The 19,129-nt window shown below is 43.4% G+C and overlaps 1 protein-coding gene across 5 annotated transcripts in view; it reads right to left on the reverse strand.

The window, feature by feature from the left end:
• sema6d (semaphorin 6D) overlaps positions 1-19,129 on the reverse strand; it is a 295,781-nt gene that overhangs the window by 162,139 nt on the left and 114,513 nt on the right. For 3 of the 5 annotated variants that reach the window (XM_087981233.1, XM_043677352.2, XM_043677350.2), the window contains exon 3: positions 5,580-5,625. In XM_087981233.1, the coding sequence (XP_087837359.1) occupies positions 5,580-5,603 (24 nt within the window). In that variant the 5' untranslated portion in view covers positions 5,604-5,625. Of the gene's footprint in view, positions 1-5,579; positions 5,626-19,129 lie in introns of those variants that run through there. The other 2 variants (XM_087981235.1, XM_087981234.1) reach the window with 2 other exon arrangements.

Raw genomic sequence — 19,129 nt, forward strand, 5'->3', positions numbered from 1 at the left:
GCCTTGACACCCAGTGGGTTGTTCCTGATGTTGCGCCTGGCCTCACTGGACTTCACTTGGGATCCTGCCTAATGCCTCCTCATGGCCAATTGCGTTCAGGCCCTGAGAAGACTTTGCTGCAGGTATCTGCAGAATAAGGAAACAGCTGCAAAGCTGTATCTGCATACCCCTGGCTTCTCACCTCAATGGAAGTAGCCAATAAAGATTGGGCATTCTAAGGAAGTCAAAATATTAAACGGTTGCTGGCTTCAACGTGAAGGATGTTTATAATGATTACATTTCATGAAGGAGAAGATCTGCCAGTACATTCACCACTGAAGAAATCGTTTTTACGATATGTAATCTGTCACAGTAAGAAACATCAGCAAGAATGTAATTGTATTTTTCAACACATGCAGATTCACTCACTAATTTGCTTTCCACACAAATTGCATGTTTAGATCCTAAAACCCTGGTAAAATCCTGTAATTCCATGTAAAAGAAACAGAAGCTGATTTACTCAGTCACCATAAATCCAATTACTTTAGTTTGGAATTGCAGAGTACGTTCCCAAACCAGTGGTAGAAATCATAGAATTCCACGCTGTGAAAATTAAATTTGGTATTCAATTGCTTAATTAAATGCTCTTCACATTAAGGTAAGGTAATTAGGCACAGTCCACAAAGGCCCATCAGCATCTTCTCCATTAGAGAGAGACAATGGGTTATATATAGATTGTTGGGCACCACTCCACAATGATGGCTTCATAATCTGTAAGTACCCTAACCAGAACATAATGGGATATAGTTGTACAAAGAAATGAAGGGAAATAAACTAGACAGAGGCTGGAGGGAATTTCCATAATGTAGTCACTGTTGAATCAGACATCGAATGCATGCATGAGATTTGTATTTCCTCTTCCCTTCCCTTTGTCTGTCCGTCAGTTCACAGGGCTCCAGGTTTTCACAGTCATTTCCAATTCTCTGGAAGGAGACATCAGATATTCTATAAGAAATACCTGCAGATTGCTTTTGACAAAATCTCTTTTTGTTTCCAAAACTGTCCTTCCATTGATGGATTGTGCATCTAACATTCTTGAGCATTTATCCCAGCAAACTATTTAGTAGGGCCACTACGGAGAATGTAAGTAGTGAACAATGGGACACTATCTGAAAGTGTAAACAAATGGAACACGGGCTTTCACATTTGGCAGCTTTTACATTGATTCGCAGTATTGCTAAATGCCAGATGGAATCTTCTTAGAAAGCAATTCTAATTTCATGTAATTCTGAATACAATGCAGCAGCATTGCTTGTGATTTAAAACATTGCCAGCAGGTACTGGATTTAGCCAAGTACATTTAATTTAGTTATGCATTGGGTATAAAGTTAAAAATCACACAACACCAGGTTATACTCCAACAGGTTTATTTGGAAGCACTAGCTTTTGCAGCGCTGCTCCTTCATCAGGTGGTTGACAATCACCAACTGGCTAACAACTGGCTCTCTTGATCACATCATGCAGCAAAAGGAACCAATTCCAATGATGGCTGTGAGGCCCAGGAAACGTTGAAACCTTGAAAGATTCTCCCCATCTGCCACAGTAGCAATCACCTTCCAAGGTCTAACTGCCCACACGTGGTGCAAGAGCTGCTCACTTCACACTTCGGACCACGAAACGTGGTGTGGGAATTATGGATGGCTCCTTGATGATGAAAAGTGAAATATACACAGAAATGCAAGAATGAATTGATGGTGAAGCCACACCGTGGGCCCTGAGAAGGTACTCTTCTTCCTGTCCCTCCCACTCGAACTAGATTCAGTGCTAGGCTCCACAGCTGGGCTGGAGGGTGTCTGCCTCCAGTGGAGCCTATTGGTCTGCATAACCTTTCTGTCTTGAGGGCCCAAACAGGCTGAGTGTGTCCTCCCCAGAGGCAGATGCACCCTCCTTGGCTTGAACTTCCTGTCTCCTTGTGAGGAAGCAGTACCTGGAGTGAGAGCAACGTTCCTTATTGGCCCATGACTTGGCCTGATGATACTGAGTGTTGGAGTGCGGGTCTGTCTGTGTATCCAGCAGACCCTGAGGAATAGGCCCTGCTTTCTCGGCAGCCACCAACCTGCCCATGGAAACGACCAGATACTCATGCCAAAGGCTCAGGGTGCAAACAATGCTGGTGCAGTCTTCCAGCTGGCCAGTCAGTTTCCCCAGTGTTTCTGACAACAGTGGGCGGCACGGTGGCTTAGTGGTTAGCACTGCTGCCTCACAGCACCAGGGACTCGGGTTCCATTCCAGCCTCGGGCGACTGTCTGTGTCGCGTTTGCACATTAGCAAGTTTTGAGAAGATTTGCACATTCTCCCCGTGTCTGCGTGGGTCCCCTCCGGGTGCTCCAGTTTCCTCCCACAGTCCAAAGATGTACAGGTTAAGTGAATTGGCCATGCTAAAATTGCCTGTAGTGTTCAGGGGTGTGTAGGTTAGGTGCATTAGTCAGGGGTAAATGCAGAGTAATAGGATTGGGGAATGGGTCTGGGTGGGCTACTCTTCAGAGGGCATGTTGGGGCAAATGGCCTGTTTCCACACTGGAGGGATTCTGTGAACACTGCTCCTGTGTCTTCATCTCATTGAATTTCTGAAAGACCGCCACCTTGGGGTCCTCTCCTGCCAGGTGAACAGGTGCGTGGTGTCTATTAGCCCTCTGAGAGCCCGTGACCTGAGGCATACCTTCCTCAACCAGCTGCGGAGACGTGGCAGTGAGGCCACTGAGACTGCGTAGATGTCACTGGTAGCTGCAGGAGATGGAGGAAACAATGTGTGGGGAAGGTTCAGGCATGTTGACAGTATATTCACAGTGGCAGCAATGTGAGTGTAGCACAGCGTTGGGCAATGCTTCGTCCTTGAGACATGGGTGTTTTGGCATCAGCACTGGACCAGTCACAGTCCTCACCAGCCAAGCTCAGGAGGTGAGGGGTCAAAGATTGCCTGCCACCCATATTGACTCTCTTCATCCTTCTGAGAGCCATTTTCTCCCGGACCGAGGCAAAGGGACAGATTGAGTGGAATGAAAGTGGGTACGGTACAGCTGTTGGTGCTGGTGGAGGGGGGAAAGGTGAGGGTGTGTCCCAAATGAGTGAGTTATAGGGAGGGAGGATGGAGTGGGTGAGGTAAGACAATGCATGCATTTGTTAGAGCGGGAGACCAGGAGACTTGGTGGGTGGTGGGTGCAGTAGTAGAGACAGAGCGTGAGGTAACAGAGTGCAAATGATGACACTTATGCATGATACAGGAGGTCACTTAACATTCCTCCAGATTGGGGTGGGTCTCACACTGGCATGGGGAGGGGGGCAGCCTTGGAGCAGGATGACAGGGTCTGGTATTGTCGTCTGCTCTGCCAACCCTGGGGGACAAGGACAGCTCTCCTCTGCACCAACCCATCTGTCAGGAGCTCCAGCTCCCTGTTGGCACACTGCGATCCCAACTTCCCTTTGTCCTATGAGCAATTTACAAGAACAGTGAAGAGCAGAGCTGGATAGATGGTCTTTAAATATGGTTGTGGTGCTCGGAGTGTAAAGTGCTTTCGGTGGATGTAAGAGGGAAGTTTAGGAAAACAATTTAGAACTTAATTAGGGCAAGGGCAGGAAAGTGTTGGTGTTCTGATCTACACCATCCATCTACGTAACCTTCTAAGCCTCCAGACTTAGAAGATGCCCTCATTGGAACAATTCACTTAAATATGTGATTCAGTGCATGGATTTATGGGAATAACATAGGGAAAAATTCCCATACATTTGTGGTCTAATCAAGTAGCAATGAAAACGTGTGAGTAAGAAGCCAGGTTCACTTTCATTGAGCCAGGCTCTGAGCACGCGCGGGAATCTTATTGCTTGGCTTTTCAGCTTTCATTCCACTGCTTCCAACTTGAAAAGGAAGTTGAATTTTAAGCCTGCAATCTCGTGTATAAATGTGATCCTTTCTCCTCAGTTCAGGTAGAAGCAAAATTTCATTGGTGAGTAACATTTAGCAAGCTCTTGGGGTTCCAGTGTGGGCCTCAAATGTCCGCATCACTCATGAAATAAAAGAGTGTAGAAACAAGTCAAGAAGATAAAATATTAGTACCACAACGTCTCCAGCCTCTTAACTGACCTCTGAGTGAACTCATTCAGTCTTTACTTAAATTAATTAGTCTTTGCTTCACTGTAACACACACAGACAGCCTTGCAGGTAACTAACACATTGCACTTTACTATTATACAATGGTCACATCCTTACCAACCACTGCTTGCTCTTGTTTACCATGGGAAGTGCCACAGTAGATGTGCTAGTAATGGTGCAAGAAATTTACATTTCACACATATTCTTGTTGAGCACACTTTAGTGTTACTCTGAGGCTTAGTTGCACTCAACAAATAATCTGGGAAGGAAAAAGGCATTGATCTGACGCAGAGGTCATAATTTCTGACCTTCGGGCGACTTTACTCAACAGCACTTGGCAGTAAAAAGCCACAGGTGTGCCCTACAAATAATCCCTGACCTCACGGTTTATTTAGACTGCTTGACATTTTAGCAGATACCTCCCTCCAGGTGCTACAAGTCATAACTCTAGCCATTTGGCGGCAAGCACAAAAGGGACTTTGTCCTGCCTTCAGTGAACACTCCCTCCCCCAAGAAGAGCTTGAAGTCTTGAAGGAGTGAAGTTGCGTTCTCTTCCTCCCACACAGCGCTATTATTTGCTGCTCTCCAAGCACAGACAGCACCGAAAGATTCCAAACTCTGTCCAAGTGTAATCAAAAGATATTGAGAAGCGAAATGATGCAGTCACACAACCTTCTGGCAGGGCCCCCAGTGTTCTGTCGGAAAGTGTCAGCTAAACAGTATCATTCAAAAACTGCAGAGAGTTTGTGTTAGTTTAGCTGTTTGTACCAGTTTTACACTAAATGAATGGATATATAGATGAGCAGATACCCATTTATAGAGGAAAAGCAAAAAAGACAATTGTCAAAACAATTGTTTTTCATTGACTGGAGATCTTCTCGCCATTGGCATGCTGCCAGTTCTATTATTTTTGACAAGTCTGAAATATGTCCAGTGTCTGAGCTTTGATATGCAGGATCTACTTAAATTTTCGGATGGAGAGTCAACTTTTCAAAGTTGTGACTATGAACAGCAGACGTCTATTGCTCTCAGCAAAACAACTAACCCAGATGCACCATGTGGGTTTATTAGTTACTGTTCATTATTGCATTAAAAATGACATGAATAACAACTCACACTGTAGCTCACATGTACTGTGAGAGTCCTTGTAACTAAACTGACACAAGTACATTTTTAAAACTGTTCCAATGCAATGAGAAACCACTTTGCTCTGAGCCAGCTTTAAGCAAAATATTTGTATTTTGATCCATAATCAGTTTATTCCTCTAGTCAAAGTTTATTTTGGGAGAACAGTAAATATCAAGTGACGCAGTTCAGGTCATCTCTGAATCTCTTCCAAGTTAAATGTGTACACGTGACCGTACCCCAAGGGAAATTAAGTCCAGCTTGGACATTCTGCTACTTGCATCTTGGGATTCTTCCCTGTTCTGGGATCCAAATGGATCTTTCTTACCTGTCCAATTACAATCTGGCACATGATTTTCTTGGCATCATTTGATCTGTAAAAGAAAATGGTGAATCATGAGAGAAATAATCCAACACTTAAAGGTAAATGTAAATAATAGTAAAATATCAGACACAGCATCTATAATAAGTTTTTGGCACAAATAGAAATAAATTAATATGTCTTAATAGCTACTACAAAAATATGGGTGAGAAAGACTGGGAACTCAATATTCAAGGGTATTTGACTTCCTAGAGGAACAAGCAAAAAGGAAATTGATGTGCTATTGTTAGTAACATAGGGCATCTATGTGCTGAGGAGTAGTGATAGAGGTATAATAGATCATGAAGTGGAACCAGTTTGTATGGAAATAAGGAATAGTAAGGGAAAAAAGTCAGGGGTGTGAATTTTCTGGAGACCCCTAAAGAGTTGCCTCAGTGCAGGATAAAGAATGGATGTGTAAGAAGGCACTACACTTGTCATGGTGATTTTGATCAGGATATTGACTGGACATATCAGTTGGACAAAGGTATCACAGAATCCCTACAGTGTGGAAGCAGGCCATTTGGCCTATCGAGTCCACACTGACCCTCTGAAGAGCATCTCACCCAGACCGACGCCCCCAACCCCACTCTATCCGTGTAACCCAGCATTTCTACATATCTGGACACTACGGGCAATTCAGCATGGCCAATCCAATTAACCTGCACATCTTTGGACTGTGGGAGGAAACTGGAGAAAATCCATGCAGACACGGGGAGAATGTGCAAACTCCGCAGAGTCACCTGAGGCTGGAATTGACCCAGATCCCTGGTGGTGTGAGGCAGCAGTGCTAACCACTGAGCTTCCCAAATGCGTAACACTGAAGATGCATTTGTGGAGTCCATTAGGGATAATTGACATTACACATATTAAACTAGTGAAATACTTAATCCTTAGAGTATGGAACTGGGGGATTAATAATCGGGAGCAGTGAAATGGCAGATAAATACTTGCATCAGTCTTCACAGTGGATGACACTTATAAAAATGCCAAAGATAACAGATAAGCAAGGAGCTGATGAGAGGAAAGCTCTTGTAAAAGTCTCTATCATGAAGAACAAGGTATTTGACAAGCTAATAGTTGTGAAGGCAGACAAGTCACCAGGATCTGATCACCCAAATCCAAGGGCTTCAAACAAAGTGACCACAGAGGTAGTGGAGGCATTATTTGAAATATTTCAAAATATTCACTCGATTCAGTAAGGTTCCAGGAGATTGGACAATTGACAATGTGCTGCACCTATTCAAGAAGGGAGGGAGACACAAAGCAGGACACTACAGGCCTAACATCTGCCATTGAAGACACGCTAGAGTCTGTTATTAGGAAGAAATAGTTAGACATTTAGAAAACAAAATCAAACAGATCTAAACATTCAAAATAAAAGTTCAGCTGCCCCACTAAGTTATGTGCAAGACAGTGCAGGAGCAATATTGCACATCATTCCTTATATTTCATATGCCATTGTTTACAGCTAATGTGGAATAATTTGGAATTGTTCACAAGGGTGACATACCTGAGAGGAGGGTTGTAGCACAGTACTAAAAGAGTTAGCGCAAGGGACAAACAAATCTCCCAGAATACCAGTGAGAGATTGGTCAGACATCCATTGCAATGACCAATTAGGTCATATTCACTACCTGTGTTCACCTATCACTATCTCACCATTGTGCTACCCTCACCATCCCATCACCACCCCTTGCTCTTTATCTGCAGCTCCCCCTACCCCCACATCTAGTCCTGACGAAGGATCATAACTGAAATATTGACTTCTCCACCTCCTGATGCTGCCTGGTTTGCTGTGTTCTTCCAGCTTCCTGTTTGCCTATCCATTGCAATGAAGCCCCCGCATTTCTATAGCACCTTGTGAAGGTCACATTTTACAGTCATGGGCAGAGATCCCCTTAACCAAAATTCCCAATTACTGCACCTCAGGCAGGGCTCAGCTTCAATGGTCTCAGATCAGCCAGCCTCCGTAATGTAGCTTGTGGTCACTATGATTGCAAGAAGTGACTTTGAACCTCACCAGAATGAAAGTCATTGCTAAATTTATATATTATCTATATCAGGTGGCTCAGAAGGAGCCTGGGCATCTCTACCACCATGGTCAGGCAGATGCCCCAGTTGCTTGGAACATGGACACTGGGTGCTGCTTCAAAGGGCACAATGTCCTACCAATCCCATGTAAATGAGGCATTGCTCCCATTAATCCCCGGTCTTGAAACCCTGAAGCAATTCATAAAGATGCTGCAATCACACATTATAAAGGGAAATCGAGGAAACATTCTCCAGTTCTTATGTAAGTATGGAAATTGCATATTATTCCATTTCCTATCATTTTAGAAAATAACACTGGAGACCAGGAGACAAGTGGCACAAACTGCTCTCATCTCTCACACTTTTTTTCTACAGAGACTGAGGAGACTTCATTTCCTACTCTGGCTCCTTTCCAGCCATCTTTCCATATAAATTGTTCCTTGAACTATAACACACATTCTACACTGCCCGAGGTTTCAATTGTGTCTCCATTTGCCTTTTTAGTGCATTGATTCTCCCTTTCTTTTTAATTATTTTCCCTTAGTGCTACTGTTTCATTTCTCTTTATGAGAATTTATGTTATCTTTTCTTGTTTTCGAGATTTTCATACGTTTAAATGTTTGATTTTCCACTTACTTTATTGTCATAAATCACTTGGATTTAATATTAAAATGAAGAATACAAGCACCTTTATATAACAAACCAGGCCAGTGTAATGTTGGAGCAAAGCTTTGATCTGATTCATGTGTGTGTTCATGATGGAACATATGAAACCCCTCCAAACAGGAAATTTTGGTTTCTTAGTGCACAATAGATGCCAGTGCAGACTGAAGCTGCATTTTAGTAGCATCTAGATGGCACCTATTAACTTGTTATTAGATTAGATTACTTACAGTGTGGAAACAGGCCCTTTGGCCCAACAAGTCCACACCGACCCTCCGAATAGCAACCCACCCAGACCCGTTCCCCTACATTTACCCCTTCACCTAACACTACAGGCAATACAGCATGGCCAATTCACCTGACCTGCACATTTTTTGGACTGTGGGAGGAAACCCATGCGGACACGGGGAGAATGTGCAAACTCCACACAGACAGTTGCCTGAGGCAGGATTGAACCCAGGTCTCTGGTGCTGTGAGGCAGCATTACTAACCACTGTGCCACCGTGCCGCCCTGTTCAATATTAGTCAAAAGAGGACCAAACACTGCTGATCCCAAATGTTAAAGGAGAGCTGAGGGGACCACAGCATTGTGCATGGATTGTGTTTGTGTGTCTAAAGTCAATTAGGAGAAAGTGAGGACTGCAGATGCTGGAGATCAGAGCTGAAAAATGTGTTGCTGGAAAAGCGCAGCAGGTCAGGCAGCATCAAAGGAGGAGGAGAGTCAAAGTTTCAGGCATAAACCCTTCTTCAGGAATGTCTAAAGTCAATGCGCAATTGACAATCCAACTCCAGTCTGCCAATTGCTTCTTAACTCTGCATCTATCATCTGGATGATAATAGTTACAAAACAATGTAGTTTAGTCACACCCCAGATTAAAGTATTCAGTTGGGAGAAATCATAAATAAACTCCGGCTAAAGAATTGCATGACTCCATCTATTTTTGATTACATGTAGTCAAGCAGTACCTGGGTACAATGCTTCATGGTACTTTAACCTTTGTTGTTAACAATGAGGATAACATTCTTTCAAATGGTTTTCACCAAAGGATGCAAATAACATGGGGAGCAGTGCCTGATGGAAACATTGTTCTCTGAGTGTGAAAACCAATGTTCCAACGATTCACACGCATACAACATGAACAGATCCTTAAGCCAAACTTAAGGAACAAACTTTATATCAATTGGATTTATTAATCAGATGGAACAAAGCAAACTTCCAGTTAAAAAAAAGTCTTAGGGAAATCTCTTTTCCCATTAGTTTGAAGGGTGATAATAAGGGGGCATAATGTTCAAGTGAAAAGCAGGAGGTTTAGAGGGGATTTGAGGAAAAGCAATTTCACTCACAGAGGTGAAGTGCACTTGAAATATCATAAGGTTCAAGGCTGTGGGCCAAGGTCTGGGAGATTGGACTGGTGTAGATTTAGAGTAGGTTTTTGGCAGTGTAGACTTGATGGGCTGAATGGCCTTCTCTGTACTGCCTGATTCTATGGAATTATAAACAAAGGAAAGAGAAATTCAGATTTACAGAACCATGGAGGAGGAGGATGTGAGGACTGCAGATGCTGGAGATCAGAGTCAAAAGTGTGGTGCTGGAAAAGCACAGCAGGTCAGGCAGCATCCGAGCAGCAGGGGAATTGATGTTTTGAGCATAAGCCCTTCACATAGATGAACCATGTCATTTTTAAATGGAAAGATAGCCAGCATATCTGGGCTTGAAGATAAAGTTTGACCTCATGCTCCTGTTCCAATTGAGGGACACTGGCTGAGTATTGGTAACAACAGGATTAAGTTCCACTGGGAAGCCCCATGCATAGTCAAACAGGCCACAGCTCCTCTTGTACATGAAGTGTGCCCATGTACAAAGGGACCACTTGTGTTCTGGTCTGGAGAATAGAAGGGAAAAGACCAGGGGTAAAGCCAAGTGAGAATCCCTCTGCATCACTGGTTACCTTCCCACAATCTCTCATCCATAAAACAGTTCAAAATCATGCTAAAACTCCACTTGTATGACCACATGCCTTTAACAGCAAGGTAAATCCAACAAGCTCAACTCAGCCCAAATTCACCTTCTGAGCAATGAGCAGTATTAATATTCACAGAGGTTGTATCGACAGGTATGGCAATCTCAATTTGTGGGATGTATGGTGGCTCAGTGGTTAGTACTGCTGCCTCACAGCATCAGGATCCCAGGTATGATTCCAGCTTTGGGCAGCTGTCCGTGTGCAGTTTACACGTTCTCTGTGTGGGTTTCCTCCGGGTGCTCCAGTCCAAAGGTGTGCAGGCTAGCTGCCTGACCTGCTGTGCCTTTTCCAGCGCCACACTTCATCAACTCTCCAGCAACTGCAATCCTCACTATCGCCTAGTTTAAGTGGATTGGCCATGGGAAATTGTCCTATTGTACAGGTCAGGTGGATTGGCCATGGTAAATACAAGGATAGGATGGGGTGACTGGGTCTAGGTGGGATGCTCCTTAGAGGGTCAGTGCAGAAGAATCGCCCCTTGCCCCTACTGTAGGGATTCTATGATTCTAATCTGATTCCTCCCCCTCCCCCACCCTCACTCCTCCTTGTATGAATAAATGTGTTAAGGGTGAAAGGTCACAATTCTGGCTCAATGGCCAAAACTCTCAAAGCTCCATTTCCAGTTCATTTAAATGGCAAACAGACCCTTTGATTTTTAAAATGCAGCTGCTGGAAACTGTCCAAACCTTCATTTTCTTTTTGGCAGCATGTGCATTCTGGCCACAGTCTCAGACTTGTCAAACTTCCTTTACTGGCAAACTAAACTGTATCGGTTGAAATAGCAGAATCTGATGCTGGCAAGTGACCATTAATCCTACATTCTCAGGCTGACTTCGAATTTTGCCACCACTTCTGCGCCTGTTCTGGAAGGAGCCACTGCGTGCTAGCATCAAATCTCACAGCCCCCATCTGTCCCCATTTTAATTAGTGAAATTACTGTTATTACTAATTGGACACAAGCCCAACCAGCAAGGTAGCTCTTTAATAATTTAAAATAGCTTTAAAGCTTAAAGGTTCTGAGAACATTATTATCTCAACTCATGGAGCATGGTGATTTATTCAACCCTAAGCTTTGCAAAAGATCACGGAATCTGTCAACGTTGGCTGAAGGAGGGAATGCTGGACCTGATCTGGAACCAACAACAACTGTATTTAAAAAGTTACTCATTGCTTGTGAATTGTTTAACCACACATCGAGGATGTGAGAAAGCAGATAAAAAATGCAAATCCAATTGATTGTTAAGCACCAAGATAACGTTTAACATTCCAATTGAGATGTTGGCTGGGTTGTTCCATTTTTTAAGGCTGTGCGTTCAGTGTTTTTGAGGCATCTGTGTTTTGAAGCAGGAGAATACTCCTTTCAGCCCCATCAAGTGCTAATCAGTCACGGAGCTGTCAGCTGACGGGGGTTTGATTGGATCAAGTCCCATTGCGCTTGATGGTGGTGGTCAATCTGAGATTGATCTGAGGTCCTAAAGAAGGGTTATACCCAAAATGTTGACTTCTCCACCTCCTGATGCTGCCTGGCCTGCTGTGTTCTTCCAGCCTCCTGTTATCTACTTTGGATTCCGGCAACTGCAGTGTTTTTTGGCTATAATCTTGAGATCGGAAGCCCCGTTTTTGCAGCAGTGACCAGTCTAAAGCCCAGGCGAAAGTGAGGGCTGCAGATGAGATTAGATTCGAGAGTGTGGTGCTGGAAAAGCAGAAGCTTTTGCCCGAAACGTTGATTTTCCTGCTCCTTGGATGCTGCCTGACTTGCTGTGCTTTTCCAGCACCACACTCTCGAGTCTAAAGCCCAGTCTGAATGTCCCACCATAAAACGAAAAGGCAAGTGATCCTTTTAGGGGACAGAACCATAGAATCTCTACAATGCAGAAAGAGACCATTCAGCCTTTTGAATCTGCACAGCCTCTCCAAAGAGCATCCCATCCAGACCCATCCTCTCAACAAATAGGGCAATTTAGCAAGGCCAGTCCACCTAGCCTGTACATCTGGGAGGAAAACCATGCAGACATGGGGAGAAGGTGCAAACTCCACACAGACAGTCACCCGAGGGTGGATTCAAACCCGGGACCATGGCGCTGTGAGGCAGCAGTACTAACCACTGGGCCACCCATTCCACAGGGGTAGGGGCAAGCACAAGAATGAAAGGGAGGAAGCTGTAGGTCAGAGGTGTCAGGGGCAAGGGTCGATGGGTTGCTTTCAATGCCTGCTCCACCCCATATCTATGTACCAGACTGCCCCAGATTGGGGAAAATGGAGACCATCCCCAACCCAACAACACAGTAGGCAGACACCCTCTTTCTCCTCGCTGGTAAAGCAGCCATTTCCCTCATCTGCTGGGAAGGCAGGTACCCAGGTGGTGCTAGCTGGAGTCCCTCAAAGGGGTCATTAATTACCCTGTTTGGAGCTGCAACTGGTAAAGTGTAGGAAGGTTTACCACAGACCTTTCCACTCAGAATTAATTACTCAGGTGGCAGGAATAGTTAGTATCTCTCCAGTGCCAACCTGTCCAGTTATTCACCCTTGCTTCCAGCTGTCCCAGCACTCCTAGGAAGGTGGAGACTCCCTCCATTGCTTCTGATATAAATTTTCATAATATGAAAAATGACTACCAGCCGCCCTTCAAAATGCCACAATGCGGTAAGCACTGAGCCAAAGCAAAACCACAAGTGATCAGGTCTGAATGACTCAAAGGTATTGAAATAGGCTAGAATGAATATAGTAGCATTTGTTTGAAAAGTACAATGAAGCACTTTTAACTTCTGTTTGGTCTGTGGGGCCACAAGTGGATCTACACATTCTATCACTGCTGGATCATTTTGTTTTATTATACATTCACTTTGCACTCAGGCAGGTGATGTTTGGACATTTACTGCTTATCTGGACATATCTTTTGTTTCTTTGCTATACCCATAATCATTCCCTTTAGCTTTTATACTTGTCATTTCATCTCTCCTTCTGTCAGTCCTATCACAGACTTCCCTTTTGTTTTCCACAGCTTCTCATTTCTGGTGGCTCAGTGGTTTGCACTGCTACCTCACAGCACCCAGGGACCCGGGTTTGACTCCCACCTCTGGGTGACTGTCTGTGTGGGTTTCCTTCCACAATCCAAAGACGTGCAGGTTAAGTGAATTAGCCATGTTAAATTGCCCATAGTGTTAGGTGCATTAGTCAGGGGTAAATTTAGGGGAATGGGTCTGGGTGGGTTACTCTCCAGAGGGTTGGTGTGGACTTGTTGGGCCAAAGGGCCTGTTTCCACACTATAGGTAATCTAATCTAAAAAAGGCAAAGTACAGTGTACACTTGAAATCTGAAACAAACCCAGAGAATGCTGGAGAACTAAAGAAGAGTCATACACAGACTTGGAACATAACACTGTTTCCCTCTTCACTGATACTGACAGACCTGCTGAGTTTCTCCAGCATTCTCGGCTCTGAACCCAAGACATTTCTAACTTGTCTCAATTTTGAACCTTAGCTGTTTCTCGCTACAGATGCTGCTGAACTTCTGAGCATTTCCATTATTTTCCTTTTGTTATAACTTTATCCTGTGTTGTACTGTTTTCCCTTTAAAGTCAAGAATTTATCATCCATTCAAATCCAATTCTAACCATGTAACCCATCCAACACACACATACAAATCTGCAAACCTATATTCTGCCATGACAATAAATTCACTTTTTTGTTTATAATTCCAGATATTTTTTGATTAACTTGACCAGATGTATGTTACAACACTCCTCTGGAGCAAGTGGGATTTGAAACCAGTCCTTTTGGGCCAAGAGGTATAGACAGTACCACTGCATCTTGTGGGCCCTTTTACAATATGTTAAACAGTCCCCAAATCTGAATACAGCTGCCAATAGGAAGCCAATTATTGGACCTCAACCTCTAATGCTTTTAAGAGAGTAAGAATTTTCATCTTGCGTCAGATCTGAAGAAAGCAATCATTCCTGAAGTGTTCTAAATTCTGTCGGATAAGTCTGTGGCCTTTACACTAATGGAACTATCTCAATCTTTACCTTGAGAAAGGAATGGTGACCTCAGCTATTCTTCCAGATCACAGCAGTAGGGACTGCTCTCCTTCTGATGCTATTGTTACAATCTGCTTTCAATACGTAAAAGACAGCACTAATGTTCCATTAATATTGCTGCAGAAATAAGAGTGAAAGGTAGGAAATTGTGTTTTTTTTCTGCTCTGAACTTACACCCTTGAGGCATCACATATGTATAATCATACTCATTGGAGAACCCAGGTCTATTATTACAACAGTAAGCAGACACCTTAAATGGATTAAGCAATCAAATAACTCTTATTCTTCTCATACCGGCAGGGTTTTCGACTTTGTTATAATGTACACTTACCAAAAAGCATTATTTGCCATCTGCCTCATTCTTCACCCGTTAAGGTAGGTTCAAAGCAACAAAACTGATGCTATTCTTTGGAGACGAGTGAATGTTTCAACAAAACTTCAGCAGTGTCTGGACACTAGGGATATTCAACATCTCATTTAGACATAAGTGTAACTTGATGCACTTTCTTGCAAAGATGTCTCAAATAAAGAAAGAGAGAAAATCCTGAATAACTTCAAAAACTTTCAGGCTGTCAGGATGTCTCAAAGCATTTTACAGCCAATTAATTACAGTACTTTTATCTATTCACTATAGCAACCAATTTTCACATAGCGATTAAATAAATGACCTTTTTTCTTGGTGCTGATTGAGGGATAAATGTTCACCAGGACACTAAGAGAACCTGATTGCTCTTCTTTGAATAGTGCCATGGGGTCTTTTACATACCCTTAGATGGCAAACAGGCTGCCTGACAGCACCTCCAGCAGCGGCACTCCCACAATGTTGCTCTCTGCATTTAAAGGCCAGAATTTCACAATTGACAGCAGATCTTCCTCAGTTTAAAGGGTCCCATTGGATGCTGTTTTCACTTTGGGTTTGATGTGATACACTCAGGTCCAAATGCAGGCATATTAGTGCACAAATGCTAAGGTGGGCTAGTTAGTAGACCCACTGCAGCTTGTACCAGTTGATTTAGAAACTGTTAAGCCCTTTAGCTCCTACCCTTTATGACTTCTCATCCCTCCCACTCATTTCCCATGACCAACTTGTGCATTACAATCATCCTTCATGCCCTCTCACGTCCCCCATGGCTTCCCTCACAATTAGGGAGAGAGCACAGAGTCATGTAGAGATGGAAAAAATAAACTTCTAATTATTGAATTCACCTCTCATTCAATCCTGATAGTGAAAGAAATATCGATTAGTCATGGAGTCATAGAGATGTACAGCATGGAAATAGACCCTTCAAATAAACCTATCCATGCCGACTGGATATCCCAACCTAATATAGTCCCATTTGCCAGCTCTTGGCCCATATCCCTCTAAACCCTTAAGGGGAGACAGTTAAGGGGAGATTTAATGGAGGTGCTCAAAATTATGATACAGCATAAACAAAAATTTCCACTGGTAGGAGAATCAGTGGTCAGAAAAAAAAATGTTTAGAGCCAAAGTCATAGAGACGTACTGCACAGAAACAAACCCTTTGGTCCAATGCATCCACGCCAACCAGATACCCTAACCTAATCTAGTCCCATTGGTCAGCAATTGGCTTATTACCCTCTAGACCCTTCCTATTCATATGCCTTTTAAATGTTGTAATTGTACTAGTCTCCACAACTTCCTCTGGCAGATCATTCCATGCACGTACCACCCCTGCGTGAAAAAGTTGACACTTAGGTCCCTTTTATATGTTTCCCATCTCCCCTGTGCCCTCTAGTTCTAGACTCCCCCACCCCAGGGAAGTTATCCCATCGATGCCCCTCATGATTTTGTAAATCTCTATAAGGTTAGCCTCCAAAGCTCCAGGGAAGACATCCCCAGCCTGTTCAGCCTCTCCCTATAGCTGAAATCCTCCAACCCTGGCAACATCCTTGTAAATCTTTTCTGAACCCTTTCAAGTTTCACAACATTCTTCCAATAGGAAGGAGACCAGAATTGCACGCAGTATTTCCAAAGTGGCCTAACCAATGTCCTGTAAAACTGCAACATGACCTCCCGACTCCTGCACTCAATACTCTGACCGATAAAGGAAAGCATACCAAACGCCTTCTTCACTATCCTATATACCTGCGACACTACTTTCAAGGATATGAACCTGCACTCTAAGGTATCTTTGTTCAGCAACATTCCCCAGGACTTTACCATTAAGTGTATAAGTCCTGCTCTGATTTGTTTTTCCAAAATGTAGCACCTTGCATTTATCTAAATTAAACACCACCTGCCACTCCTCAGCCGCATGAAACCCAAATATTTCATTTCTTATAACTAACCTGTATTCAGATGCTGAATCAAAAACAATAATCCTTTAATAGCATCTTTCAACTGTCAATTCAGCTGTAAACTCAGAACTCCTGCTGAGATAATGGCAGCTTTTGAACCTCAGTATGTTCAAAATTATATTAACAGCCTCTGAGAAACGTTAACTAATAATCCTATTGAAACTGGACAAAAAGATGGCAATGCTTTTATCTAACCTACATCAGATGGCCTGTCAATCAAAAAAATCCAGCAGACAGTGTTTTTTGAACTCTCGATGATGACTTCAGCCTACGTTTTTCATGTTAAAAGGGTGAGGGATTTAACAAAAAACTTTAAATCATTACATTTGAACAAGCCTCGTCTGCCCTGCAAGAGTGTTTATGTCTGCTCCATCAATTCATAATTCCCACACTGTGGGTGACAGAACTTCAATCAGCCAAAATAGAGTCCGATTTGGACTCATCACTTTGTCCAAATGGGCTTTCAGGATTCAGCTTTCCCTGTTGTGAGAATCAGGACCAGTTCCCTTCCTGCTTTCAGCAAAATCTGGAACAGTCAGAAATGGGCCGGGGGAGGGAAGGGGAGGAAAACGTCAACAGCTGGGACACACCTGTCATCTCAACTCAGTAAAATCTGGCCCCAAATCCCTCCCACACACTGCTGGGACTTGAACCCTTGGCACTGGGGCATAACTTCCTGACTCAGAGGCATAAGCTGAGCCAGTGCTGACTGCATAGAAATGCTAACCACAGAAGAAATAAACAATGACGAGCCTGACATGAAAAAATCTGAAATGAGACAAGAAGCTGTAGCACTGGATACAGCTACACCTTTGAAAAAAACTTGCTGCTTTCTTTCTGAACACAAGAATCTTTCTGCACACTTCTTGTTTTCTATATGTGATGTTAAACTTGCATAAAAGACAACTTTGGGCGTCAACTGGAGTACTGGGTTCAGTTCTGAGCATCACATTTTTCTTTTGATTTGACTTATTATTGTCATATATATCTACTAGAGTGAAAGGTTTTGTTCTTAATGCAGTACAGACAGAGCATATCATACAAAGCGCATGGGATAATAGAAAAAGCGAGGAACACAATGTTACGGCTGCAGAGAAGGTGCACAAAGAACGAGGTCAACGTTCAGTTTGAAATTTGAAAGATAACATTCAGAAGTCTAATAACAGCGGGGACAAAGCTGTTCTTGAATCATGTGTTTAAGCTTTTGTATCTTCTACCTGACAAAAGACGTTGCAAGAGATTATAACCGGGGTGGGAGAAGTCTTTGAAGACGTTGGATGCCTTTCTAAGGCAGCAAGAAGTACAGATGGAGTCAATGGATGGAAGGTTGGCTTGCATGATGGACCAGGCTATATTCACAACTCTCTGTAGTTTGTTAGGAGTAGAGCAGTTGCCATACCAAGCTGTGATCCATCTGGATTGAATACTTTCTACGGTGCATCTGTAAAAATTGGTAAGAGTCTTTATGGATGTGCAGAGTTTCCTTAGCCTCCTGAGGAAGTAGAGGCATTGTTGTGCCTTCTTGATCATCACATCAATGTAGGTGGGCCAGGACAGATTGTTGGTGATCATCCCCCAACGGAACCTGATGTTCTCGACCATCTCTACCTCAGCTCCATTGGTGTAGACAGGGGCGTGCCCTCCACCTTGCTTCCTGATGTCATATTCGGAAAGATGTCAAGTTTTTAGAAAGGGTGCAGAAAAGGTTCAAGAGAATGGCTCCAGGGATAAGGAAGCTCAATTACAGAATCGCTCAGAGAAGCCGGAACAGTTCTCCTTGCACAGGAGGGACTGGAGAAGAATTGATGGAAGTGTGCAAATTCTGATCGGCTGACTGGCAAACCAATCAGCAGCAAATGTTGGATCATAGTGGTGTTTGTCTGAAGGAAAATCTTGTGGAATTTTACAGTTGGACCTCCTGTATTTAGAACTTTCAGGGAAGTCTGGATAGCTCTCTTCTGAAATTGCATTATAGGCCATGGGTTGACTTTTGGGCAAGTCTGTGCCACCTCACAATATGCTGTCATCTTTCTCATCTGAAACCTGGACAGAGTAGAGTGTGATAGTTCCACAGAAGGATCAAGAACCAGAGGACACAAATCAAAGGTAATTGGCAAAAGATGCCCACGGCAAAATGAGAGAAAAAGAAATTCATGCAGCAAGTGGTTAGCCAGAGTTTGTGGAGCAGGTCAGCTCAAACAAAGCCATGAAAAAGGGAACTGGATTACTCTCTGTAAAGGAAGGCCTACAAAAGTAGGGGAGCAGCACAAGATGAATTGCTCCAGCAGAAGGCTAGCACAGCCAACCACAATGAGCCAAATGGCCTCCTTTGGTGCTTCAAGCATTCTATGACCTTATAACATCTGCAAGATAATTTTTACATCAGCTTGTAAGAAGTGAAGAGAATTTGAGAAATGCATGAAACCACTGAAAGTATCTTGAAT

This window comes from Chiloscyllium plagiosum, unplaced genomic scaffold (genome assembly GCF_037043375.1).
Source record: "Chiloscyllium plagiosum isolate Xiang-an unplaced genomic scaffold, Cpla_swu_hap1 HiC_scaffold_39, whole genome shotgun sequence".
NCBI lineage: Eukaryota > Metazoa > Chordata > Chondrichthyes > Orectolobiformes > Hemiscylliidae > Chiloscyllium > Chiloscyllium plagiosum.